This window comes from Callorhinchus milii, unplaced genomic scaffold (assembly GCF_018977255.1).
Source record: "Callorhinchus milii isolate IMCB2004 unplaced genomic scaffold, IMCB_Cmil_1.0 Scaffold28, whole genome shotgun sequence".
Lineage (NCBI taxonomy): Eukaryota > Metazoa > Chordata > Chondrichthyes > Chimaeriformes > Callorhinchidae > Callorhinchus > Callorhinchus milii.
In genome coordinates this window covers 3500149-3525765 of record NW_024704769.1, presented here as the reverse complement: position 1 = coordinate 3525765, position 25617 = coordinate 3500149, and the positions used below count along the sequence as shown (strand labels likewise).

Sequence of the window (25617 nt, the reverse complement as noted above, 5' to 3'; positions counted from 1 at the left end):
TACATAAAGAGGGATTTGCAATGCTACACAACCGCAAATATTCAAGCACAGCAATGAAAAATAGATGTTCTAAGGCTTAGAATACCGTCAGCCATTTATTCATGGGATTGCAGACACATTGCCACAGCTTGTCGGACCAAAATACTGTACACTTGACCCAAATACTCAGTCAAACACTTGCAAAGACTGACATGTTCCAAGGTTTTGGCAGAATAGCGTATTCGACAAAATGCAACAGTAAAACAATTTGTGTATAGTCAAAGGCTTTCAGTAATATGCTCCCATTTGTCAAATGGCATGACCACACCAACAACAAACTTGCACTTATATAACATCCCTCCAGCAAGGTAGAGCGCTTCTTACTCAGTGCCTTGCACTGCACTGAAACATATTCCGTGGCTCGCAATTTAGCAAAACACATATGCTGAATGCTCGTCGTTAGACATCATATACGACGACGACGACAACAACAAGATTACATTTGCACAGCGCCTTTCACTTCGGGAGGACGTCCCAAGGGGCTGAAATATATGTCTAAGGATGAATAGCAAAAGTCGTGGCAGGTTTTCAATGGCATAGCACGTGTTCCGATAGCAAACAGTGACTCCTGGTACATGGTTAAATACTTCAAATACTCATCTCCAGGTATCTCAGAATTGAATTTTGTTTTGCGGTCAGCCGGGCTTCCGACACATACCGAAACCTATCACTGTGCTTCAGAGCATCCAAACCAAGCTGAGGATTCCAAGCGTCCCACCTACACACGGAAATCCCCAGAGATATTATGAAATGCCAACCTGAAGAGCGTTGAGGCTTTCCTGTACCTTAACAGTTCTTAACAGTCCTCGAGTCCTTTCGCCTCAGATCCAAATTAACTTGGCTTTCATTTTCATTTTTCTCCTTCCTCTTCCAGGGTGCGATCCTCACCACCATGCTGGCCACACGCAACTTCTCAGGTGAGCCTGTCCGTCCACGCACTGTAAACACAGTTTGAAAAGAACACACAGTTAGTAATAGTCCCATCTATTGCTGAGGAACTCTGCCTCACTAGTGAGGTCCAGGCACCTCAGTGAGTTTCTGTTCACTGCTGCCTAGACACAGTCACACCGACCCGGGGGAACTCTGCTCCAGCACAATCCATGAGCTCCGCAAGCGGGAAGTTTCCCCCCCGGTATAAATGACGTCCTCCGGCCCCTGGAGGGATTCGGAGTTAAACATGCAGGCAGGGAGCAATCACCTCAATGCAGACATCTTCCTCTCTGACCACACCTACGGTCATCTTTCTGTGCCCTCCCCCCCCACCCACCCAGCCAGGACATCCTCTCAATGTATAAATGGACGTTTCTTGTGCAGTAAACCTCACCCAAGTCCCATCGGTTGGGACTTATGCCAAGTATGAGTTATGTCAGACTTGCATAGACTATCAACTCTTGAACAGGACTTGGGCAGATGTAACTTAGGCGATTAATACAGATCAGACTTATGCCAGTTTTACTGTATTGTGTTGCAAAGTAAAGAAGTAGCGGAAACCTTGACTGCCTGGTGACCTGAATCTCAGGCCAGTTTGGTTGGTTGGTTGATTGAACCGGGCATCTCTTGTGGAATGAGTTTGACTGACCACAGCCTCATGACCCAAACACACAGGTTCCCAATACAAGCAACAAGTAGCTTGCTCGCAAGTGGAACTAGCGTTCAATGCACTAACGTACAAACCCTGAGAGCAACGGCTCTTTACCTTTGCACGGTCTGTCTCTCTCGGCCTCGTTTGTGGTATTCTGCAGCTTCAGGTTCCTGCCAGAGGCTCAGGGATGTTCTGTGGGGAGAGAAAACAAAGGAGAGAGAGAGTGAGAGAGAGGAAATTGTACACACTAGCTGTGTTTTTGGTCAACACAAAAATCTTGCTGGGTTCCCTAAACAGCAAGCAGTGCCTATAAGACTCCCCTGAGGGTGAAAGGGATTTGTGCGTTTACTGCGGTGTTGGGAGTCCTGTCGCACTCTTGCTTCACAACCGAGAGGAGCTGGGTGCGATTCCCGAGCAGGGCGAAACCTTAGGCAAGTTTCCTTATTCCACACGCCTCTGCTTACCCAGCAGTAAGCAGGATCATGGTTGTTGACGGATCGCTTTTCCGGGAGTAATAATCCCTTCCCCTAAAATATAATCTATAACTGTGGGACACTGCTGTGTGCAATTGGCTGCCGAGTTTCGCCCACAAAGCACACCTCGTTCACTTTACAGTATATTCTGCGAAGCGCTTTGAGACGTCTCAAACACATGATAAGGTGCTATGTCAAACGCGAAGATTATTATTATAGTTTGCGCAATCGATGCTGACTTGTTTTGCTTCTCTTCTTCCTTTGCTTTCTCTCTATTACCATCTTGCTACCGATAGTGGGCAGACAGACCACTGCGCCCGCCACAATGACAGCTGCTGCTGGCACCACCATCGGTCTCGTAGAACAAGGTAGAGGTGTCCGCGCGGACACAGCAGCTGGGGGGGCATGTGCTTTTAACATGGCTCACCAATGGTCCCAACTCTTCCATCTATCTGTCGTCTGGGATTTAATTTGTCTGAAAAAATACTTAACTTAAAAGGCAAAGGGACTTGGCCCAAAGAGAGAGCCAACTGCATGTCTGGGGAGCATGCTTGTACAGTCTCGTAGCTTACTTAACCTGTATTTGAGTGACTTCTCGAAGGCATGGACGGACTGGTAGTGCATGTTTTCCTCGCTGCTAACACGACAAGTCGGTGTTCATGTGTTTTGTTCTGTGGACTGAAAGGATTGATTTGCTCTTAAGGTAGATAGCCAGCGCTGGGGCTGAATGGCTTGTATCTGCGCTGTAAAATTTCTAAGTATTCCTCTAGAGCGCTACCAGAAAGAGCAGGCAAGCTTTTGAAGGGCAAGTTTAAAACAGGTGGCAAGTGACTGCACAGAAATTCTCGGAGATCATGTTTGTGTGCGTATTTGATCTGGGTTTTTACTGCCGAATGTTGCAGGGGTTTTAAGCTGGATTTTTGGGGATAGTTAAAACTTCGAAGTTCCGTTTGGTACCACTTCCTGTATTGTATCTAGCTTCCACTGCTTTTAGGTTTACTGTGACTCTGATAGATATCCTGAGACAGTCACCAGTGATCAACTGACCTGGAGAGAAGAATTGGAGTTGACTAGGGTTGGTGAACAACAACAACTTGCATTTATTACAGTGTCTTTCATGTGGAACAACATCTCGCAGCGCTTTACAAAGCAAGGACGGACACCGATGGGGGGGGGGGGGGAGAATGTGACCATAGACACGTTCGAAGAGGTAGGTTTTAAGGGAAGACTTGACAGACAGAGAGGGGTGACAAGGAAGGGGTGAGGAAGGTAGTTCCAGAGGTTTGGACATCGAAATGGAAAGCTTAATGGTGGAGCAAGCAGGGTGGGGGCAGTCGAACGGAGGGTGAGGTAGGAAGAAATCCTTTCCCCAGTATCTGCAAGAGCAGTTTGCATTTATGCAGTGCCCTTTACGCGGGTAGCGTCTCGGAGCACTTAACAGTGGCGTGGGTTTGACGTCGAGCCAGGGAAGGTAACCGTAGGCATGTTTGAAGAGGAAAGTCTTCAGGTACGATTGGAAGAAAGGGCAAAGAGGGGCGGCAAGGAGGAGAGATGAGGTGTGGCTGAAAGCATGGCCACCAAATACAGAGCAACAATCTACACTGGGGAGAGAAAGAGGGAACCCAATTGCATTTAGCCTCAAGTCACTGGATGTTTTCTACCTCCCTGAAGGTGTGCAAGTGTCAATGACCACTGCCTGGCAAGCTTCTTACCAGATTGCCCAGCTAGGATCACCCTACCCATTAGGGCTTTGGCTTCCAGAGTTAACAGGAGCTGAGTGGGAGGAATTCCTGCTCCTGGTGAGTGCCTTACGTCAGACCCAGGCTGGATGGTGTGCCATCAGCAGTGCCCTGGCGTCCTGCAGACAGGCATCACTCGAAAGAGGAGCGTTGGATTGTCTACACTTACTGTGAGGATGTCAGTAAAACACGCAGCAGGTAGACACGTAGAGTCCTGTAGCTCAGTGGTTAAAGCACTCGCCTCGCAAGCAGTCGGACCTGGGTTCGATTCCCGGCAGGGCGAAACTTTCCTTACTCCACACACCTCTGTTTACCTAGCAGTAAGTTGGAACCAAGTTGTTAGGTCGATTGGCTACCGCCTTTCACCCACAATTTGGTTGTGAAGCGCGAGAGACATCTTGAAGACGTGATACGGCGCTATATCAAATGCAAGGATTATTACTATTAATATTTCGGAGAGGAAGAGGAAATAGGGGGCGAACCTCAGACAGACTTGTGCATTCCGGTATTTTGTGTGTGCTCTGGTTACTCTGGAGTCTCATCCCTTGTTTCGCATGCACTTCTCAACAGTGAATGTCGCATGTGAAATTGGGAGCCCAAATATGCATGCGAGGGGCTGATTTGTGCATCTCTCAATGTTACTTGTCACCGCTGTAACTGGCGATGAGCCTTCTTCCGTGGACCAGTAGCAGGTATTTTAACACAAGATCTTACATGTTTTTACTGGACAGTCAGGGATTCGGACCCGAGCTGGGAGCTGGGATCAGGAGGGGCAGAGGGCAGGGAGGGCACTCACGGTGGATGGGTAATGGGAAGGAGAGCACAAGGGATTTGGAGATGATTGAGAACCGGATATTCAGCTCTCAAAGGTCTGAATGGATACAGAACAGAGTCTTGCCAGCGTAAAACTAAACCTGGACAGCCAATGTTGAGTGGGAGTAATGGCAACTCAAAACCTCACCACGCAGGGAAGATTTGTTGTGAGAGAGACCGGTCGGTGTCTGATATAATTTCTTTTCTTTTCTCTTTTGATTTCCTCCATCTCCTTGATTCCACCCCCATTACTGCAAGGTAAGGAGGCTGACAGCCAGGGCTCAAGGCTTAAAAAAATCTCTGTATTTCTAACACCCTGCTACTCTGCTAACCAAATTTCTTCTTCTCCCTTCGCTGTGGCCACATCACATTAAACGGATGTCGCACAAATGGGTTGGTTGGGAATGGCACAGGGATTAATGCACATTGTTAGAGCTTAGATCTTGTCTCAGTCTTACATGTTAACTCAGGGACATCAGCAAACAGTGTTTATATAATCTTGGAGTGGATATTTCTGCGTTTTGACTGCACGTAACAAGACTGGATTGTTAACATTTGATTGTTTAAGAATCCCAGTCAATATGTACAGATATTGCATCCCACCTACACATGGAAATCCCAGAGTTAGATTGTTGGAATGGAATGCGCAGTCCCCCTCTCCCTGGAGGGACGGATCCTCCACACCTAAGTCTGGAAAGTATTAGGTGCAGATTGGCAAGAGCCAAGGCTTGGGGGAACCCAGAGTGTGCTTTGGGGTAACTGCTGGATTCTAACCGGCTAAAACCACACAGCTTGACATTTAGAGCATTCCCGCTAGTTGCCCAGGTAGGACCCCCTACCCGTTAAGGCTTTGGCTTGCAGGGTTAACAGGAACCGTGTGGGATGACTAGTCTGCCCTTCCAGGTCCGGATGATGAGCCTGGCTGGGCCGTGCTGTCATCAGGAGTGCCCTGGAATACTCCTCGACTCCCTACCTCTCCCCCCACCTCCTGCACCAGGTTTCATTTCGCCCACAAAAATACATAGTCAATCCACGCTATAGTATATTCTCAATGACGTGATAAGGCACTATATCAAATGCAATAATAATAAAAATAATAATAATCCGGGATTTGATATAGTGCCTTATCACGTCTTTGAGACGTTTCAAAGTGCTTCACAGAATATAATGCAAGGATTATTATTATTACATTATTCTTCAGCCAGAGGTTGGTTGAGGGAAGCAATGTAAACAGAAGTAGGCAGGTATCAAATGGACACGATCGAGACATATAAAAGTAATTCTGTTCTTTCTCTTTCCCCAAAAATACAGCAGCTAAAAGTTTACTCAACAAGAAGGTTGATGGCGTGAAGGTAAGCTTTTGATCTTTAATGGTAGATTGTTATTGTCGTTGTTCCCCGCCCACCCCTTTTGCCAAAGTCGCCACTTTTCGCTTTGTGTTTATATAAAAAAAGAGAGAATTTTTGTTGCATTTTCTGGCTTCTGTTTAGTGCCTGCTATCACAGTTGAACAATACAATAGAGGTTTAGACTGAAAACGATGGAATTGTTAGTGTGCACCAATGCCTTTGTACTGACTGGTCACTGATTGTGGTAGAAACCATAGCAAGTCTCCTAAGGTAGCAGAAAAGAGCCAGTCCTCACTTGACCTTGATGTTGGACCAGATCTGTTTGGCCAAGATGCTCTGCAACATCTCACCTCATGAGACGTTGAGCGGATTAGGGTTATCCCGTAGGGTATTGGGTTAGAGCGCTTGCCTCGCAGGAATGTGGGCAACTCCAGGAATGTGGGGAACAGGCCGGTAAACAAGACTGAAAGGATCTCTCTTTAAAGAGTCAGCACAGATGCAATGGGCCAAACTGCCTTCTTCTGTAGATCTCTATGGTTCTGTGTCGTCCAGATTTACTGGTGGGTTTCACTGTTCACCTCCCTCCACACCCATTGCCAGGACAAACCGTCATTGTGCCCCTAACCTCAGTAGTCGTCGATCCCACAGTTCGCTTTAGGGATTTGGGGTTTTTTTTGATGAAGAAAAGCTTCCCCCCCCCCCCGACCCCTTCAACTCTCCTTTGTATGAAAATGATCATTTTCATCTTTCTTTAGTGTTCACACAACTCAAAACTCAAGTAATATATGGTTTACATTTGGTACGAGTGTGCGCGTGTGCAAATATAGATACATGTATGTGTCTGTCCATGTTTCGAGGGTGGGGGAATTGTACTCTATTCTCAATTACCAGTAGCGTCTATTTCCTTTGTCACCTAGTTGTGAGTTGTCAGGTTGGTTTGAGAGCATGGGGACAGCGATCATTTCCAAACCAAGCAGCAGCTCTCTCTCTCGTTCACGGCACAGCGACTCGTGAACGGCAGATACTCGTGAGCAAAACAGTGGTCGACAAATCCCTTCAACAACAACAACCGCTTGCATTTGTATAGGTCCCGCCGTGGCAGGCGGTATCGCAAAGCACTTCATGCCCTGGCACCTCCCTACCCCTCTAACTGGCTTTCTCCCCACTTCACCACTCGCTGCCTCCCCTCAGCTGGCTCAGGCCACCTGCTTGTCCCTCCTCCCCACCATTGGCAGCCGCACTTTGGAACTCCCTCCATCTTGCCCCCTCCCTCCCAGCTTTAAGATAACGACTGAAGACCTTCCTCTTCAGCCGTGCTTATGGTCACCTCCTCCCACCCCCTGGCTGGGCATCAGGCTCCACCACTGTTGAGCACTTTGAGTCGCTGCCTCGCATGAAGGGCACCTTGAAAATGCAAGTTGTTGTTGTTCAGAAAACTGAAATAGTCTAGGTGAGCTGATAGAGGCAGCGAAATCACAGCCGTACTGTTTCACAAGGAAAAGAATACTTTTCTTTGAGTGGGAGTGGAATTTGGGGACTTTGCTATGCGCAATTGATGCTGCGTTTCGTCCACAAAATACAGTCAATCCACTTGTACTTGACTTTACTCCACCTCAGTCTTGAATAAAATATAGTCCATCCATTTTACAGTATATTCTATGAAGTGCTTTGAGACATCTAAACGACGTAATAAGGCGCTATCACACATGCAAGGATTGTTATCAATGTGTTTTAGAGGAAATTATGAGGGTTAAGGGAATAGAGGGGTGTAGGTGAGGAAAAACAAACCGGCACAGACTAACTGGGCCGAATGGCCCATTCTATATAAATCGATGGTTTATTTTGGAGAAATAGTAGCTTTCAAAAGGGAATTGGATAGCTACATAAAGGAAAAATGTTTTTTTTTGATCTGCTGGGTAATGCAACAGCTAGCGATCTAGTATTATATGAAAGACTTCTTTGGTGGTGCTCAGAATTGTTTTTAAAGTGGCAAAGATAACTTTTTGGTAATACCACCTGTAGCTTAGTGGTTAGAGCGCTTGCCTCACAAGCGAGAGGACCTGGGTTTGATTGCCAGGCAGAGCAAAACTATAGACAAGTTTCCTTATTCCACAAGCCTCTATTTACCTAGCATTGAGTAGGAACTTGTTTGTTAGTCGATTGGTGGATCGCTCTCCGTGGGTAATAAATCCTCCAAAATCCACAATGTGGAACACTGCTGTGTACAACTGGCTGCCACTTTTCGCCCACAAAATACATAGTCAGTTGCCTACAAAACACACAGTGGAAGCACTTTACAGTAAAATCCCATGAAGCGCATTGAGACGTACTCCTGATGTGACGTGAAAGGCGCTGTTTCAAACACACGGACATACCATTATCTGTTGATTTCCACAACTCCTATTTAGTTGAAGGTTTGCAGTTCGAGTTAAAGATTCATTATGTGTCTGATTTACCCCATTTGCAATACAGCAAACCCAGGCAGGATTCCTTTCCTATTTGCACGTTACAGGTTTCCTACGTCAAATATGAAATCCACAGCGATTCGGGATGTGGGGAGAGAGCACCTGGTTTGCAAATGCTGTGATAATTTCTCCCACCACCTCCAGTCTGTTTATTGTACTCGTCCTTAGCTTACCTTACCCCAAGGGGCATCCCACAAACCGGGTGTTCCCCCCCCCCGCCCCCCAGAGCGCACCTCTGCCTGTCAGACACAGGAAGCCTTGGTTTCTGTCACATTCACATTACAGTGTGCACAACACACCTCAACATGTTTTTGGGCAGCCAGGTGCTTTGGATACTCTTAAGCATGGTGACGGGTTTCCGTATGTGTCAGAATTCCACACATCCCATGGAAATTCCCACCTTTGCGCTCACTCTCTCTTTACCCCCACCCCCCTTTTCCCTGGAGGGATGCATCCTGGTCACCTAATTTTGGAGTGTGCTAGGCACAGGTTGGCGAGAGTGGGGTGGGTTGGGGTGAGGGGGGGTTTCTGGCAAGCAGGGGCTCCCTCAACCTTCAATTGGAAAGGTTGTGTCTCAGAACAGATTGAAGGATTGCAATGTGGGCTGTGCATGGTGGTGTGATCTGAATTGATGCTGTTGATATTTTTTTTTCTATCTAGAGCAGGAATGGAACCTTTTAATTCCTTTTCTTTTGAAGATATTGTGATGAAAGTATTTTTCCAGAGTGCTGCTTCCAGGGATTAATCCACCTAGCTTTCGTTTGAATTTGTATTTGAACAAAAAAAAGACAATTTGGTCACTCAATCCACAACTATTGGTGTGGTACACTGTTGTTCACAATTGGCTGCCAAGTTTCATCCACAAAATACACAGTAAATCCACTATATTTTTGTTAGGTCAGGGTATCGAGGGATATGGGGCAAAGGTGGGTAATTGGAGTTGAGGTACAGACAGCCATGGTCTAATAGAATGGCGGAACAGATTCGAGGGGCTGATTGGCCTCCTCCTGTTCCTAAGCACTTTGAGTTTTAACGCAAATGCAAGGATTATTTTTATTATTATCATTATTATTTTACCACCCCCCCCACCCCAGGCCTGTCTTCGGTTCTCTATTAATCCCTCGTTGAAAAGAATGGGAATGATTGGAATCATGGGGTGTGGGGGGGTAAGATAGGATGGTAGAGAGAAGAACGAGAGGAATTAATTCAACTGCATAAAGCCATTTAGCAAACGGTGGCAGTTCCGTCAATTAATTAGAAGACAAGTGGGAAGTGAAACAAACAGAAGTAAATGGCCTGTGGAAGAGCAGAGACCACCTCACAGTATATTCTGTAAAGACATCATAAAGGGTTATGCTAAATGCATGGATTATTGGTAATAATCCCTTAAAAAAAAATAATTTGCTCATTCAATCCGCATCTGTTTGTAGGACACTGCTGTGCACAAAATATACAGTCAATTCACTTCACAGTATATTCTGTGAAGTGCTTTGAGACGTCTCAAAGACGTGATAAGGTATATATATATATCATGTGTGTGCGCGCGGGTTTGTCGTTGGGGGGGAAAAGCGGATATATCAAATGCAAGGATTTGTATTATTATAACTAACAACGACTGCACGGTGGATTCATCCCTGGTGTGAAATGAATGTCGAGTTCATCATTAATGACACTAATGCTCCCATCCCATGACTGGTTTCAGAGAAGTGTAACCTTAATACAAAACACAGCAGACATTCCATATGGAGGCAGAGAGAGAGTCATAAAGGTACACACTCGCAACATTCAGGTCCATCCTTACAATCTGCATGAACATCTCTATCCTTTACATTTTATATATATATATAAAAAAATTCTGTATTTGAACAAATTATTTGGTCATCTCATTTTTGTTAACGAGGATGGTTCGGGTTTCAGGTGAAGGGAGCAGATGGGTGAGGGAAGGACGGGGGTGTGGGGGGGAAGCAAAAAAAAAAACATAAAAAAAAACACCACAAAACTTCTGAAACAGAACTTGGTAAAAGGGCCCAGTATTGTTCAGCTGTGTGGTAGGGATTTGACGTTCTACTTGAGTCTTAAGTTTCTCTCTTGCTTCCGTTTGACAGGACTCTGCTCTGTACTGATCTCAGCCCCTTTCTATGTATGCTTGCCACACTTCTCTCTCTCTCTCTCCGCTTCCCCCCCCCCCCCCCCGACAAACCCGCGCGCCCACATGTTCACTATTTGCTATCAGTCCAGCAAGCTTTGCTTGGCTCTGCCCTTTGGTCAATCTGGTGGAGAAAGGCTCAGGTGTAAACTGGAGACTGGACAAATGGGTCTGGGGCACAGGTTTGTGTGCTGAAAGCTTAAAGTAAATGCAACTCTGGCTGAAACTTGGAACCAAACCCAACATGGAAGGTTAGTCAGTGAAGGGGTGAAATTCACTGCCGTGTTGAGTTCTCTTTCCTCAACTTGTGTCACCTTTTCTCCCTCACTCCCTCTACGCCAAGTAACACAATGGGAAAGAAAATTATTCCACGGATAATGGGAATCCATCGTCTTTTAGTCAAGGGATGGCACTGGGGACATAGATCCTTCCCACTTGACTCCCCCAAGCCAAAGCCTAACTGGGTGACGTGGTCCTAGTGGATAAGAGGCTTGCCAGGATGGTGCTTCCAATGGTTTTAGCTGGTTAAACTGCAGCGGTCCCCCCACCCACCGCCCGCAAGCCAACTCTGGGGTCCCCCAGAGCCTTGGCTCTTGCCAACCTGCACCTCATACTCTGGGATTGAGTAAGCAGAGTGAGAGAGAATGCTTTTTCTATTCCAGACACGGGGACATTTAGGGTTGAGGAGCTGTGTGTGACTGTAACAAAAATATGACTGTTCTCAACACAGGCCCCAAAGTGAGGGGAAAAGCATATTAATTTGGCCACAAGCATGCAATGGGGCTTTAAAGGCAAAACCTCCCATCAAGTTGAGCTTCCAAAACTCCCAGGCCTTGCTGAGAACTCCTCAGGGGTAGAGAGACCACATCAGAGTCATTTAACTCGTTACAAACAAACAGACATCCCCTTATGGTTAAACACAGTCTATACTGCCTGAAACCTCCCATCGCTCCTTCAGCAACTGTGGGTTGAATAGGGAGATCTGCATCTCCTTTTTTCTTTCTCGCACACAACAAGTAGCCAACACATTTGTCCTTTCACAGTAAATTCTGCGTCCCTTTTCACAGGGCCAGACATTGTCGATGTGTATTTCACAGCTGTTGTAAATATCCAACATCTTGGGGCAATGAGGCTAATGTCACCTCTCTCTCTTTCTCTCTCATCCCAATCCCAAGGCGAAGGTAAACCAAACTACATCCCGAGACTAAATCATTCTCTCTGCAAAGGGCTTAGAGGTTCCCTTCGCCTTTATTCGTCCAGTTCATGGCTTTGTCAAATAGTCCGATTTTAGTTGTGCTATGCTTAACATTGACCTGAATTTGTGACCTCGTCTACACTGCAGTTCAGCCCATTAAATGGAAAGTGATTTTTTTCCCCAATTCTCTCGAGTCTGCCAACCACAGACTAGCATCTCCATCAACCCATAGCTCGGCCCATCCAATCCCTCCGGGATTACAGAACATCATTGGGCTGAACGGTTTCATTCCGTGCAAGGTTCATCGGTTGAATCATAGAATCATACAGTGCGGGAGGCCATTCAGCCTATCGTGCTGGCTCTTTGAAAGAGCTAGCCGACTAGTCGCACTCCCCCGCCCTTACCCCATAGCCCTGCACATTTGCTTTTTTCAAGCATCAACCAATTCCCTTTTGAAAGCTATTATCGAATCTGCTTCCACGACCCTTTCAGGCAGTGCATTCCAGATCGCCTGGTTTCTCTCCTCTCTGGTTCTTTTGGCAATTATCCAACATCTGCGTCCTCTGTTTACCAAACCATATTCATGGGAGCGTGGCATTTAAGCAGAGAGATTTACAACAGCTTTGAAATACCGAAGCCTGAGTTGCACCATACAAAGGGAGGGGGGAGAGGGGAGATTTATTAGAATCTCGAGAGATCCTGCGGCTGAAATTCATGGCTTTCCCTTTTGTTCCAACGTGCAAATAGGTAGAATGTTCAAAGAGCCCGTACTATGCAGATACTGTCTCTGGACGCAAAACAGAACACTAACCAGCTACGTTCTTGGGCACTGCCACATCCTGTGCCCTCGAACGCAAACCTTACTCTTCTTTGCCAAGAAAACACACGCTTACGAGCCGCAGAGCTTAAGCTCAAGTACAAATGTTGCTACATCACCCTCCTCCGATTTAATTTAACTTAATTTAAAAGATTTTTATTTAAGGAAAGAAGGAAAAAGGCCTCTTGCTCTCCCACAGACACACACAGGGCGAATGGGTGTAGAGAACGCCCATCCTTCTATGTTAAGCAAGAGCAAGTGATCAACAGACAGAAAGTCCATCTTGAGAGAGTAAGAGAGAGACGGGAGGAGAAGGGATAACAAGAGACTAACCTGGTCTCACTGTAGTATCAGGTGTGACTTTTGCACGTCTGACTGCAACAACACATTACATTTACACAGCACCTTTCACGTCTGGAGGGCGTCCCAAGGCGCTGGCCAGTCAGGGATTGGACCTGAGCAGGGGGTTGGGATCAGGAGGGTGACCCAAGGTGCGGTCGAAGAAGAGGCGTGCCTTGAAGGAAGCAAGGGAGGGAGCGAGGCGAAGGTACTGTGGGATGGAGTTCCAAAGGGTGAGGGCAGAGGCTGAAGGCCTCACGGGAAAAACTGAGGGAAAAGGGATTGGATCGAGGCTAACAAAGGACCCACAGATGAGAAAGTTAGGATCGTTTCCAAAAGGGTAAATTTAAACAAATATATTGATTATTATTACACATTTGCATGAGTGAAATCGAGAAATACTCGCCCCGGTTTATGATTTTTTTTCCATTGGAGGGGGGGGGGGAAGAGATGTTAAATTAAGCAAAATGACCATCGGAAATGTCTGACACAAAATGCATGATGAAAAATAGCTCAAAAGCTACATTGCAGTTGACATGGAAGTGTACATTTATGCATGTCCGCCCTCCTACTCTATCCTTTGAGCATTCTACCTAATTATAGAACTGACCCTTTCACCAGCACGACTGCATTGCAAGAGACGTCACTGAATGGGGAATAATAATAATTTAGCCGCTCAATCCACCAACTGTTTGTGGGACACTGCTGTGCGCAATCGGCTGCCGCGTTTCGCCCACAAAAATGTAGTAAATTCACTTTACAGTATATTCTGTGAAGCGCTTTGAGACGTCTCAAAGACATGATAAGGCGCTGTATCAAATCAAGGATTATTATTATAATTTGTCCGTTTGCAACTCAAGCTGCTGCCAAACACCAGTTCTGAGCAATTATTCCCGTTCTCAGACGATAGTACCAAAAAAAAAAAAGCTTTCGGAAAAGAAGTGAACGTCGATAAGAGATTTACTGTACGAATGCTGAGCTGGTGAAAGGGTGGAAAAAGCTGATTTTTATATTTATTTTATTTTCATGCACCCAAAGCTGCAGTATCCCCTTTCTGTTCCATCCTGTGTTCTCAGTGGTTGGGTGGTGGGGGGCTGGGAGAGGTAGGGGAAAATCCTCAAAGCTTTCCACTGCACTTCATCTCTTCTCCCACCTTCCCACCATCTCTCCTCCTCACCCCAACTCCCTTCCCCCACTCTCTTCGTAAAAGAGAAAGCTCTTTGCAAATGCCAGGGAAAACCAAGGCAATCCAGAGATCGCATTATTTCATGCATGACCATTATTTTTTCAATTCGCTGACGCTAAATCAATTGGAGACGCCTCGACGGCGTGATTAGGCGCTATATCAAATGCAAGGATTATTATCATTATTATTTATTATCAATTGCTGCAATGTTGGATTCCTCAGTTAACAATTAACAGAAGAAAGGGAGAGACTTGCCAAGAAATTGGATAGATTGCTTTTTTTGTTGGCCTGGATAATTCCTTTATATTTTTAATGGGACTTTATACGACGTACTCTTGCCCTTGATATTCTTGTTCCTCCCCCTCCAACCTCAACGCCAGCCTGCAAATTGGTTCCACGGCAGGATATTACTGTGTGTAAATTGACTGCCGCGTTTCACCCACAAAATACAGTCACTCCACTTGATGGTAAAAAGCTCTTTGGGACGTCCTCCCGGCGTGAAAGGCGCTGTACCAAATGCAAGGGTTAGAGACATATCCGAACCACAACCTAGACAGACTGACCAGGAAGGGATACTGCAGCTTATTCTGCTCTTAAGTCATACGCATTTGCATTCTTTCAGGAATTCGAAGACTTTTTATATATATATATATGATGATTAAAAAAAATGTCCGTTAATATGCAGCGAACTCCCCTCGAGACATTAATTAGTCTTTTAAAGGATGATTGTAATGAGCTGACCTGGACCTGGCTTTGGGAGAAACTACGACATGTGTAAACCAGTCACCATTTCTTTTTTTTCTCCTCTTTCTCTCTCTCTCTCTCTCTATCTCTCTCTCTCATATTGGTCCGTTCAGAAAAGAAAATCAAGTTCCAGTGTTCAATTAATGGTGAGGACCCTTTTCAAATTTCAACTTCACTTCACATTAATGTTATTTTATTCTCTTTTCTCTCCCCCTCCCTGCCTCGCTCTCTCCGTCCCTCCCTCCATCCCTCTCTTCTCTGCCAGGACACGACACAAGCGATCGATCCCTTGTGTATTTCCAGGTTCCTACTTTTTCATCCCCTTGTTTTTGAGTACAAATAACTCTCTTTGCATGTGGCAGAGTTAAGAGTAAATGTCAAAACTAATCAAAACACCTCGTTTCCTCCCTTCCCCCCCTCTCTTTTTCTTTTCTCGCTCCCGTTTGCTTTTACGATGCAAGGTTCCAAAAGTGCTTTACAGATCGTCGTCAGAGATCAGCATTGATCGACCAATAATACCAATTTCAATCGATTACATTTAACTACATTTTACCCACAAAATACCGTCAATTCACTTTACAGTATATCCTGTGAAGTGCTTTGGGACGCGATAAGGCGCTTATATCAAATGCAAGGATTATTATTATTATGGTCAATGCGCTGAGATGACTTGTGTCGGTGTAATTTGCCTTTTGTTAATATCTCGTGTGGACGTGGAATAGAAAAGAATTTGCAATTTGAACAAAGCTGCTCAATGATCGATCGTTTTCCTTCGGTTGAAAACTATTTACTTTTAGGGCAAAACAAGTATTGAAAGAGTGCTGACATTTCCTCCTCCCTCTATTAGGTTAAGCGACTACAGATTTGCCAAACGCCCTCAAAGCTTGGCTGAGATATAGTCTTAAAACGTAAACGGGTGAAAGGTGGGAAAAGGGCAGGTCAATGGAATTGAAAAGGATTGCTCTTGAGGGAGTCGACACAGTCATGATGGGCTGAATGGCCTCCTCCTGAGCTGTAAATTACTGTGGTTCTGATCATTCCTCTACAATCAGAGCTCTGTTCTTCCTATGCAATTGTGTCAAACGGGTAGCTTCGGGCTTTGTATTCCAGAGGAATCGTGATGCGTATCAGAGGGAAAGAGGGGGATACAGGAGGGACTTTTGTCTCTCTCACCACCTCCCACCCCTGGAAATTTCTTTCCAAATCCCTACATAAATGCAAGTTAATAATTTGGTCACTCAATCCACAACTGTTTGTGCGACGCTGCTGTGCGCAATTGGCTGCCGCGTTTCGCCCACAATATATGCAGTTAATTCACTTCAGTCCGTTCTGCGAAGCGCTTTGAGATGTCTCGGAGATGCGATAAAGCGCTCTATCAAATGCAAGGATTATTATTATGCGCTCTGGGACGCTACCCTGTGTGAGGGACTCTACATAAATGTAAGTTGCTGTTGACGTAGTTGAGGAAGTTAGTAGTTGCATGATACCCGCTGGTGCGTCAGTGCTGTCTTCTGCAAAGTCGCTGGGGTTAGTTTTAATCGAACAAGCGCCTTTGAACACAGCGCTTCTCATTAGTAACCAGGGTCCGTCACGCACTGGCGTATGCTGGGCTGTAGGGGGAGCTCACACGCAGCTCTCTGCAAAATGAACTGTACTGCTGTCCGGGCAATTATTACTGCCTTTAAGAGTGTGAAAGGATTCATTAAGATGGCCTTTTAATAGGTTGTTTTTCACTTTTTCTGAGTCCCACAAGATAAGAGGCATTGATGTAGAGTAGCCGTTAGCAGATCTAACAGGGAGTTCAGGAGGAACTTCACTCAGAGGGCGATGAGAACGTGGAACTCACTGCCCAAAGCGGTGGTTGAAGCAAAAGCCAAATAACGCATCAACGTATTTAAAGAGTAAACTTGATGCGTACGTGAGGGAAAGGCGAATAGAGGGGAGGATCAGAAGGGGGTGGAGGCAGGTTCGTTTGGAGTATGAACCCCGGTATGGACTAGGTGGGATGAACAACCCTACCCGTTCGGTGTAGTTCTACTACACCGGAGAAAAGCAAAGGAGAGGAAAGTTCAGCAGCAATTTCATTTTCAATGCCCGAAACAAAAGTAAGTTACAAAAAAAGACACAGCCTGCGATGGAAGGGGGGGTAAATTCAGAACAGTTCTGTCGAAACACTACTTCAGTGAATAGTAGAGAGACGGCGGAAGCTTGATTCTCTCAAAAACAAATTAGATAGATTTATGTAAGGAAATAATATCTCGGGATATAATATATAGTTTGGGGCATACCATGTGCATGCGACTGCCAGGATGGTAGAAGGCCAACTGATGTGAGTGCAAGGATGGAGGTTGGTGTGTGGGAAGAGGACAGTTACTAGAAGGGTGCGCGTGTGTGTGTGTGTGTGCGCGCGCGCGCGTCACTCACTTGTGATCTTATTCCGATTTCTGGGGGCTTTAAAAGGAAATTGAACTGTCTGGTGTGCTGCCTTTTGGTTTGGGGTACGACTTTTGCTGTGCACAGTCACGCGCCCCCGTTATCACTGGTCCCCAAACCGCAGCTCAGAACCCTATTGCTATGACCCGCTACCGAGGCATGGAGGCTGGTCATGTCTTGCTCGCTCGCTCGCTCAGCAATGGCCTAACGTTGGCTTTCAGTGAACCCGCTGCAGCTTCACATCTGCAAAGCGACAGAGAGAGAGAGAGAGAGATTCCCTGTTGCCTGCTCTCTCTGACGTTTGTGTATTTTCCCCACAAAATATATGGGCAATTCACTTGACAGTACGTGCTGTGAAGCGCTTTGAGACATCTCGCAGACTTGACAAGGTGCTGTATCAAATGCAAGCATTATTATTATTTGCTTTGCAGACTAACTAACACCCAGCGTTGCATTATGACAAGCACGTTTCTACTGCAGACAGTTCGATCACTTTGAGCGCAGCTTCGTTGCTCTCCCCTTTGCGTGGAGCTGGCAGTGTGGGTGGGTGTCGGGGAGGGGGGGGGGGGGGAGTGGGGGAGAGGTTGGGGAGAAGAGGAAAGGAGGGAGAGGGGTGACGGGAGGTGGGATGGAGCGCGCTAAGGCTTTAAATTAAACATTGTGTCCCCTCTGTTGTTTTCTGCACAGCCTCAGACAAACAGCACCAAAAACAACGTAGTAACCAGTCCTAAAGGAAACATTCCCTGCCCTGCTCTGGTACAGCCTCTCTTTATTATTACTACAGTCTTTCTCGCTCGTAAACCATGGCTGCTTTTTTTTCCCCCCCACACTGACGCCTGAATGCCCACCATCCAGTTTTCAAAACCCCTTCGAGACCATTTGCGTGGGCGGGCGGGCGGCGGGCGGGCGAGTGGGGAAGAGAAAAAACAAATGGCTTCTTCCACCTCAAAATGAAATTAAAATTTATTTTAGCTTTGTTTAGTGTTGAATTAACGACACTTTGAGGGAGGTGGGGGAGGGGGAAAGAAGGCTGGGGGATAGGGGGCGCTTACTCTATTTTTTTGACTCCCCAAAGGGCGACGAGAAGAGGGCGTTAGTGTAACCAGCAGGTCAGGTTGATGGAAGCAAACCCGTTAACGACTGTGGTACGTCCACTGATAAACGTGGACGCTTGATTTAACTTGGGGAGTTGTGAAAAAAGTTTAGTCGGATTTTTTTTTGGGGGGGGGGGGGGGGGGAGAAAAAAAGGAGTACATGGATTACAAATATTCGGCTTAGTATCGTTTCCCAAGGGGTGTTTCTTGGCATCGCTGTGTGGAGCGAGCATCCCAGAGCCATGTTTTACGAACATTTTTTTCCCTGTTTGTGTTTGTCTCGTGTATCTCACTGGCTTTCTCTCCCTGCTGTGTTCATTCGGGGTAGTCCCCTGGACTGTCAACGAGAGAGGACGTTTTAAGGTCTGAAAATGCACAAATACATCCAAATGCTCCAGACTGAGGTGGCTAAATATTTGTTAGGGTGTCAAGAGCTATGGGGCAAAGGCGGGTAACTGGAGTTGAGGTACAGATCAGCCATGGACTAATAGAATGGCGGAATAGGCTCGCGGGGCTGAATGGCCTCCTCCCGTTCCCATGTTATTACCAGACAACAAAAACCTTTCTCTCCTCCCTGTGTTCACAGTCCACGGGCACCCCAAAGCTGACGGTTAATTGCTTCTGTGTCTTTCCAGCCTCACAAACCAGGTCGAACTTTTGGGTAACGTCTCGGAAAGCGTTGAGCACCCCAGCACCCTCCGATCCCTCTTAATCCTCATTCATCATTTGTCCTAAAGAATTCTCTCCCGTGCTAACACTGCCTTGGTAACGATCACCCACTGAATGACAGCTGTCTCGTTGCGTGAATTTACCATCACAAACATCTTCCCGCACTTCCAGGGGGTAAAAGTCACCTTACTCATTTTATTTTTTACAGCAGATTCTTTTCCCCCCCGTCAACACATTTGACTGCCCTCAAAGCAGCTGATGGTAAATCGGGATTAAGGCTAGGACTTCGCACCCAAGTCTCTCAGCTTTATGGTTGCGTTTGGTTTCTTTGCAGCGTTATTTGCGGGGGAGGTGAGGGGGGGGGGGTGGGGGGGTGGGTAGGCAACTGTACATTAAATGGCTTTCCCGTCGCAAAAACTCGACGGGATTAGATTTCCACGTTAGAACTGACGGGAGCAATTTTGCATCGAAATTGGCGTCGGCAATTTCCTCGACGCGGTGTCAGAGCCCGAGAATACGGTCCATGTGTGACCGACTTGGTCGCACGATTAATTCGATCCCATTTGTAACCCGCGTGGCTAATTGAAAGAAAAAAAAATGACCCTCTCCCCACCACCATAAACATCTAACCAACCACATTTTTATTGATCCCCGCAAACCACCCGCAGCATTTACACACGCGGACACATCTCTCTCTCTCTCCCCTCAAATCCAGTCGCCATCGTTTTCCATTTCTAACCATATTCAAAGACTCTTTATCTTGGTACAGAAAATATACGCATTTGGGTGCTGTATTTCATTCTTTTTCTCTCTCTTTCTCCGTCTCTCCTCCAACCCCCCCCTCCCCAAAACCTGACTGTCTCTCTGTTTTTTTTGGTTTAACACTTTTTTTTTTCTCTCCACACTAAAAATTTCCCTTTCTATATCTGCTTTTCTACTCTCTTTAGGAGCCACAAACTACTGTCATCCATAACCCTGTGGATGGGATAAAGGTACCACCTCTGTGTGTGCTGTAGTCTAGTCTTTTCCTGCTTTGCAGATTTTATGTTGTCACTTTGAGGCACTTTTCTATTGTGAAAATTGTACAATTGTGAAATCCTGTAGTGTATTGGTTAGAGCACTTGTCTCGCAAGCGAGTGGATTCCCAGGCAGTGCGAAACGTTGGGCAAGTTTCTTTACTCCACACGCCTCTGTCTACCAAGCAGTAAGTAGGAACCCGGTTGTTAGTCGATTGGCAGGTCGCTTTCCAGGCTAATAATCCTCTAATTTTTTAAAAAATAATAATAATTTGGTCACTCAATCAAGAACTGTTTGTGGGACACTGCTGTATACAATTGGCTGCTGTATTTCACCCACAAAATACAGTCACTCCATTTTACAGTATATTCTGTGAAGCATTTGATATAGCACCTTATCAACAACGCGATAAGGTGCTAATAAGGATTATTATTATTATTTTCTTTAAGGTAATAACCAGACACAAAATGATCTTTGCACCTATAACAAAAAGAGATAATAAAATAGGGTGCTCATGCTTCAGACTTTAAAACCACCAGCAGATAAGCCAAGCCGTGAAGGCAGGAGTTGTGCGATTGAAACACGACAGTGTCACTGAAACACAACACAAATAATGCCTTGTGGTTCCACTAAAGAATGCTCATTACACGAGTAAGCGTAGTGCACTGTTTGACTGCTCGGTATCTTAACCAGTGTAAAGAGGCACCGTTGTGAGAGGAAGGGTAAGGTCCAGTCTCGACGACGTGATAAGGCGCTATAACAAATGCAAGGATTATTATTATTTATAGTGACGGGTTGAAACAGCTCAGCTGCCTGTAGGAACAGTGGTAGACGCCTTTGTAAGCACAGCTCATACCTGCAAAGTCAGTCAGTCATCTCTTAGTTAGCAATGTTCTGGACACAGAGTTCAAGACTACAAGCGTAGGTAGCCAGAGTACACACGGACTCTTCGAAATGTAAGAATATATGTTATATTAAAAAAATCACTGGAAATGTCATTCTAACAAACAACGCAAGTAATTTGGTCTGGTAAGCAGGATCTCGGCGAATAAGAATCAGCACGATTTTGAAATAATCTATACCTGGCTCCTTTCTTTTACTCCATTTCCTTCATCTCACTTTCCTCTTCCCCGTTTCCCTCAGTTTTTCCAACTTTGTGAGTTTTCACACAACCGTCTGGGGTGGCACTTAAAATTCCGTGTCAACGTAAAGAAAAAAAATCCCCAGAATACATTTAAAATTGCCCTGACGCTTCCAGCGTTGCAAATAACACTGGCTCTGTTTCCTTCTTAGGAATCTTCGGATAGCAGTAACACAACGATCGAAGATGAAGATGTTAAAGGTAAGGAACAGGTTGAGAAGTGGAGCCCTGTAGCGTATTGGTCAGAGCACTCGCTTCGCAAGTGAGAAGACCTGGGTTTCATTCCCAGGCGGGGCAAAACATTGGGCAAGTTTCCTTACTCCACACGCACGCCTCTGTTTATTTAACCGTAAGTAGGAACCCCGGTTGTTAGTCGATTGGTGGATCGCTTTTCCGGGGGTATTAACCTGCCTGTATTCATTTCATTCAGCATGTAGAACAGTGTGTTAGGAAAATCAGAGAGAAGGAAGGGCAAAAAGAGGAAATGTAGAAATCTCCTTCCAAGGTTTTAGTCTTAAGGGTCTCCAGCACAAGCCTGTGTACAGCGGCAGCGCACTGCAGAGCGAGTTGGCTTCATGGCTCTTTGCGGGACGTTGCTGTGCGCAAATTGACTGCTGCATTCGCCCACAAAATACAGTCACTGCACTCTAGAGAACATCCCGTGAAGCGCTTTGAAACATTTTGAAGTACAATACGGAGCTAATATCAAATGCAAGGATTTTGATAACAATGATAATCCTTGCACTTGATATAGCGCCTTATCACGTCTTTGAGACGACTCAAAGCGCTTCACAGGATAAACTGTAAAGTGAATTGTCTGTGTATTTTGTGGGCAAAACAGATTATTATTATGAATATTATCATTTAAAGCATTTTAAGTTCTGAACTGGTGGATGAGATATTTTATTTCGGTGAACTAAACGCTTTGGTTGAGTTTTAAACTGGTTATGTGAAGCCCACTTGTTGGCTGAAGTTTAGATAGGATTCTCTTGTTTGGGTGAAGTAAGTGGATTTTGCATTTGATTATTCACTCAGTGACGAACAAAATCTATGTTAATCACATATTGGGCTGAATGGCCTCCTCCTGTTCCTTATGTTCCTTTATAGTTTGTTAACAGATCTGGTTGCACTGCTAAATTAGTACAGTATTAATGAGAAATATACAGAGGTACAGACTGCTTTGACGTTGTTCAGCGCTGCATTTATTCTGAATGTTTTTACGATTACTTTCTGTTCAGTAGTTTTGCGCAAGTTTGGACTATATAACTTTTGAGTTGCCTCTTGTATCGACTAGAGAGTTAACCGGAGTCCTGTAGTCCAGTGGTTAGAGCACTCGCCTCGCCGGCGAGAGGACCAGGGTTCATTTCCCGGGCAGGGTGAAACCTTAAGCAAGATTCCTTACTTCGCACACGTGTCCCATTTCCAAACACCCCTGCGTGCAAGCGAGAAAATCAAGGCTGCCCCACCCACTTGTTAAAACAGTCGAGTGAAGCAAATTACTGTGGTGCACGTCCAGGTCTTTGTGTTTGACTTATTACCGTCGTTACTTTAGGGTTGAAATTTGCTTGTTGACTGTATTTTATGTCGATTTCATGACAGCAAACCCATAATTTCACCATAGCGATTGCAGGAAACTGTGTGACAGTGACTCGGCCTTTTGTCTCTCTGAAATGTGACCCATAATTAGTCTATGGTACCGTCAATTGTGTGATTATGCATTCCTCATCCTGACCCCTTTCATGTTCCACTTCTCCCCCCGTCTTCTCCTTCTCCGCTCCACATACCCGTTTTGTTTCAGCGTTGCAATGTCTATTGTGTGTTAAATGCAACCTGTCACTTTAAATGCCATTTTATCTGAGCTGCGAGAGTCGGTTCAGAGGCCGATGACCGACGCTCGCCCAGTGGGGATAACACTGAGGACAACAGCAGAGGCGAACTCCGCTCGTTTCCCCGATGCTCTGTCGTCCTCACTCAGCCCAGTGCAAGTCACTGCTTTCAGTAGAGACCACGTTGCGTTGGTCGTCAGCATCTCAGCCGTTCTCCGTTTTACTGAGATTAAAATTTCGCACTTGTGAATGGCGGCACAAATTGGCTATCAATCAATTCCGTTCAACGGAAACCCCATCAAAAGCCAACATCACGCACAAAAAAAATACAGCTCCTGAACCCATTTTACCCCATCGTTTTCACAACTCCGGACTTTCAAAGTCTTGTCTTATTGATTTATTAACTTGCACGTGTATTGGCGGATTGCTTTCCGGGGGTAATAATCCTTTCAAAGAAAATGATAATAATTTAGTCACTCAATCCATGATTGTTTGGGGGACCACTGCTGCGTGCAATTGGCTGCCGCATTTCACCCATAAAATCCACTTTACAGTATATTCTGTGATGCGCTTTAAGACGTCTCAACGACGTGATGTAAAATACAAGGATTATTATTATTATTATAATTGGCACATGTGCACAACCGGTTTTCACTTTCACCCTTTTTTGAATAAGCAAAACCGATCTTGATAAAATTTAGCTTTGTGGAAGGTGTCGATCGTATCATTGCCTTTCCTCCCCCCCCCACCCCACCCTCTCCTCTCCCCACCTTGTGGTGTTTATCCATCATTCATCCTGTTTACTGTGTAACATGCTCTGTGTGTTTGTTTCCATCGTCCCTTTGCATGCTGCTTCCAGCCAAGGGCGCTGAGAGCAGTGCTGTAAGGAACCAGTCAGGCGAGACTGCCCACCCTCCACCTCCTGTACTCTGTAAGTCGTCTGGGCATGCTGTGTGTTATTGCATTTCACGTGACTGCCTGTGTGCGTGTGTGTTTTTCAAGTCGTAGGAAGTGGCCATTCATAAAAAAAAAATGATCACACAGCTGTGTTGCTGTTATTACCTGCGGGCACAATTGGCTGCCCCGTGTCGCCCACAAAAATACACCGCCAATTCACTTTGCAAGGTATTCTGCGAAGCGCTTTGAGACGTTTCAACAACGCGATAAAGTGCTACATCAAATGCAAGGAATATTATTATGAGCGAGTTGTCTGAACAACCCTGGAGTTTGTACAATCCACATCTTGTAGCTCGTATTTCTCTGTTGCCTTTCCCCCCAACAAACTGAAAAGTGTGAGAAAACTATAACGTAATGCTCTGCCACTAAAGTGTAAGTGTCAGATGCACGGAAATAAATTTTTCCCATCAACGCTTTGCAACGAGGTACGAGAGGAAAAGAGCGCCTAACATAATAAAACTAATACACAGAAATCAGATTGGTTAAATCCCATAACATAGACTGAATAAGATAAATTGCTTCTCAATAAAAGTGACTACATTTTTGTGACAGGCATTTTGGAAAAATATTGATCTCCCCACTGAAACCTTTTAATTCTGAATTTAAAAAAAATCCACCATCTCTGTGTAGATTTCAAGTTAAATATTTAACCAGCACAATACAAAATGGGAAAAGAAAAGAGATGTGAGCAAAAAGGTCAAATCTGGCACGTCAGTTAGAAAATAAAGACAACAACACCAACAAGTTACATTTGATAGCGCCTTTCACGTTGGGAGGACGTCCCAAGGTGCTGGACTGTCAAAAGATGTGCAACCGAACTGGAAGTTGGGATTAGGAGGGATGGAGGACGGTAAATTAAATAAAGCAATGAAGTTACCTCCAATTTAACTTAAAATTGTAGAAATTAAAAAAACATTTTGAAAGTTGCAGGTATTACGAGGCATTCGAATGTATCCGGGCTCACTTCCAGTCAGGCAGGTCAATAGATTTGAATACATTTGTACTGTATTTACAAGTTAAGCTCAGAATAGAGTAATTTGCAGGATTTCTTAACCGCAATTCTTTGATTGCATTACCAGGAGGAGTGAGCCACATCCTCACCTAATGAATCCCATTTAGAAATACCGCAAACTAAAGGAAATCCTAGAAATGTACAGCGCAGCAGGAGGCCATTCAACCAACTACTCCCGCTCCCCCGCTCTTACCCCATAGCCCCGCACATTTTTCCCTTTCAAGTACCTATCCAATTAACTTTTGAAGGCAACTATTGAATCTGCTCCACCACCCTTTCAGGCCAGTGCATTCCAGATCGTAACAACTCTCTGGGTTAAAAACAATTCTCGTCTCCCCTCTGGTCGTAAAGAAAAGGATCTCTTCGCAACGGTAAAGTAGGGCGAGGGATTTGTGCAAAAATAATGGTAGAAATTGGGCCAAGGTAACACGATAATGTAAAGCCAACACCGCAACACAAAGCTGCAATCACAGTGCCTCCCAGCAGTTACCGTTAAGATGAAATATCCAGTTTGTGTGATTACAATGCAGAGGATTTATACTGTTATGAATGGCCTAAGCTTACCAATTGCATGCTGTTCAG

At 45.4% G+C, this 25617-nt stretch overlaps 1 protein-coding gene and 1 long non-coding RNA gene across 2 annotated transcripts in view; one reads left to right on the top strand and one right to left on the bottom strand.

Moving 5' to 3' along the window:
• LOC103190417 (calcium/calmodulin-dependent protein kinase type II subunit beta) overlaps positions 1-25617 on the top strand; it is a 103573-nt gene that overhangs the window by 64923 nt on the left and 13033 nt on the right. Inside the window, exons 12-19 of the mRNA XM_042344470.1 lie at positions 914-956; positions 2391-2462; positions 5961-5998; positions 15000-15032; positions 18007-18075; positions 20030-20074; positions 21393-21441; positions 23926-23997. Of these exons, the coding sequence (XP_042200404.1) occupies positions 914-956; positions 2391-2462; positions 5961-5998; positions 15000-15032; positions 18007-18075; positions 20030-20074; positions 21393-21441; positions 23926-23997 (421 nt within the window). The remainder of the gene's footprint in view (positions 1-913; positions 957-2390; positions 2463-5960; positions 5999-14999; positions 15033-18006; positions 18076-20029; positions 20075-21392; positions 21442-23925; positions 23998-25617) is intronic.
• Positions 913-25617, bottom strand: part of LOC121851024 — a 41214-nt gene continuing 16509 nt past the window's right edge. Inside the window, exons 2-3 of the long non-coding RNA XR_006085818.1 lie at positions 1736-1813; positions 913-977 (exon numbers count right to left, since the gene is read on the bottom strand). This is a non-coding gene — a long non-coding RNA (uncharacterized LOC121851024). The remainder of the gene's footprint in view (positions 978-1735; positions 1814-25617) is intronic.